Source organism: Etheostoma spectabile, chromosome 13, assembly GCF_008692095.1.
Source record: "Etheostoma spectabile isolate EspeVRDwgs_2016 chromosome 13, UIUC_Espe_1.0, whole genome shotgun sequence".
Classification (NCBI taxonomy): domain Eukaryota; kingdom Metazoa; phylum Chordata; class Actinopteri; order Perciformes; family Percidae; genus Etheostoma; species Etheostoma spectabile.
Genome location: NC_045745.1, coordinates 5,324,635 through 5,326,457, shown reverse-complemented (window position 1 = coordinate 5,326,457; position 1,823 = coordinate 5,324,635). Strand labels below are relative to the sequence as shown.

At 38.5% G+C, this 1,823-nt stretch overlaps 1 protein-coding gene across 2 annotated transcripts in view; it reads left to right on the top strand.

Moving 5' to 3' along the window:
• camkk1a (calcium/calmodulin-dependent protein kinase kinase 1, alpha a) overlaps window positions 1-1,823 on the top strand; it is a 61,279-nt gene that overhangs the window by 30,460 nt on the left and 28,996 nt on the right. For both annotated transcript variants that reach the window (XM_032532933.1, XM_032532934.1), the window contains exon 3: window positions 358-405. In XM_032532933.1, the coding sequence (XP_032388824.1) occupies window positions 358-405 (48 nt within the window). The remainder of the gene's footprint in view (window positions 1-357; window positions 406-1,823) is intronic.

Below are 1,823 nucleotides of genomic sequence, written 5' to 3'. Positions count from 1 at the left end.
CACCACTCAGCACACACCCCTGTGAAATGCTCCCCCCCCGTCCGTGTCCTGCTGTGGTCTTCTCTCCTCTGTCGTGCCCCTGGCTGACTCTGTGCTGTAGCAGTGGTTGCTATGGAACTGAAAACCATCCATTTAAGCAGTAGCACACTAATGGATTTTCAGACCGTAAACAGAAACTATGGACTGCATTTTTCCTTACATGTCAGAAATAAATGTCTCTCAACACATATATACATGTTTTATATGGATGTTTAGTCCCTGTAACTCTACCCTGTTTTTCGTTGCTTGAGATAACGAAATAATTCTTTCTGTCATGTTTATGTTAAATATTTTATTGCCCCCCTCTCCCCATCACAGGACTGTATCCAGTTGAACCAGTATAAGCTGAAGAGTGAGATTGGAAAGGTGAGTTTTTTGCCATTTGAGGTTAAGTGAGAAGATTCACATTCATAGCATGTCATCATTAAAAGTTGTCTGAGTTGTCTTCATTATATTGCTTGCATATTCTTACATTTTAGTAAAATATAATATTTATAATAACATAATGTAGACATGAGGGTGTGTTTTTGGACGAATTTAGGTGAAAACCACCTATCTATCTGCAGTATGTTAGCTAGCTATACATACTTCAAAACAAGCTCTTTTAACAGTCCAGTAATGTTATTTGATATTTTATCCTAAAATTGCCTGCATTTTTGGCTACATGTACTTTTGTACTTGCTGAAGTTCTCCTTTTTTAGTAATATATTTCACTATTAAAGAAGACAGAGCCAAACTCTAGCAGCCATGCTAGCAGCTCTGAGGCTGTACTTAGACATTAGCATGCTAACATGCTCACAATGACAAGGCTAACGTGAGATTATGCAGGTAATGCTTCTATGGTAATGTCCACGATGTTAGTTTAGCCTGTTAGCATTGTAACTTTTGATGAGCACTGAATGTAAAGTGGGAAAAGGAAATGTCAACCTCATGGCGGTGCTAAATTAAAAGTCAGGGGATCACCAATGGGTTAATTATTTGAGGACTATGAATGCCTGTAGAAAATGCTTATATAATAGAGATATTCCAGTCTGGACTGAACGACCAACACTGCCATATTAGCAAAATCGGTGTGACAAAAAACACTAGATTGCATATCGTCAGGAGGAGGAAATAAAAATGAAAATGCCAAAATTTAAAGTGTGCAATGGAACTAAGGTATGCTACAGCATTTTAAACTTCCCAGAGCTGCAGAGTTACTAAACGGGACAGCACACCAGACTGACTCACATTTTGCATTTCCAAACGTAACGCTTGGAGAGAAACACTTCTGTGATTAACACATGGGGGAAATCACTATGCCTGCAGAGATGAAAATTGGAAAAGCTGGCAAATTGAATTGAGTGAATTGCACATCGTTTTACACAACAAGGCCCGGAACATGCAAATGGAAATGTTTTTAGATTAGCATACAGCACTCAAAGTACCTACTCACAGCAGATGGAAAGAGGGAAAACATCATCTGTTAGATATTTTAATGTTCAAATGTATGTACAGTATATTCAAATTTTGTTTTCAGAATTTCAACCCTGATATCAAACATCTCTTTGACTTTGTTACATACATTTGGAAGAATCCACACTCTTGCGTTTCTTGACTAAAGCCCACAAATGGACTTTTGGCTGTTCATAAAACCAACTGCCTCTAAAGCCCAATAAATCCTGAGGCATTTACAACCGGCCAGGTGATATCATTCGCATTTTGTCAATAATGTGAGTGTTTGATCAGCTTTTCAAGCTGTGTGTGTGTGTGTGTGTGTGTGTGTGTGTGTGTGTGTGTGTGTG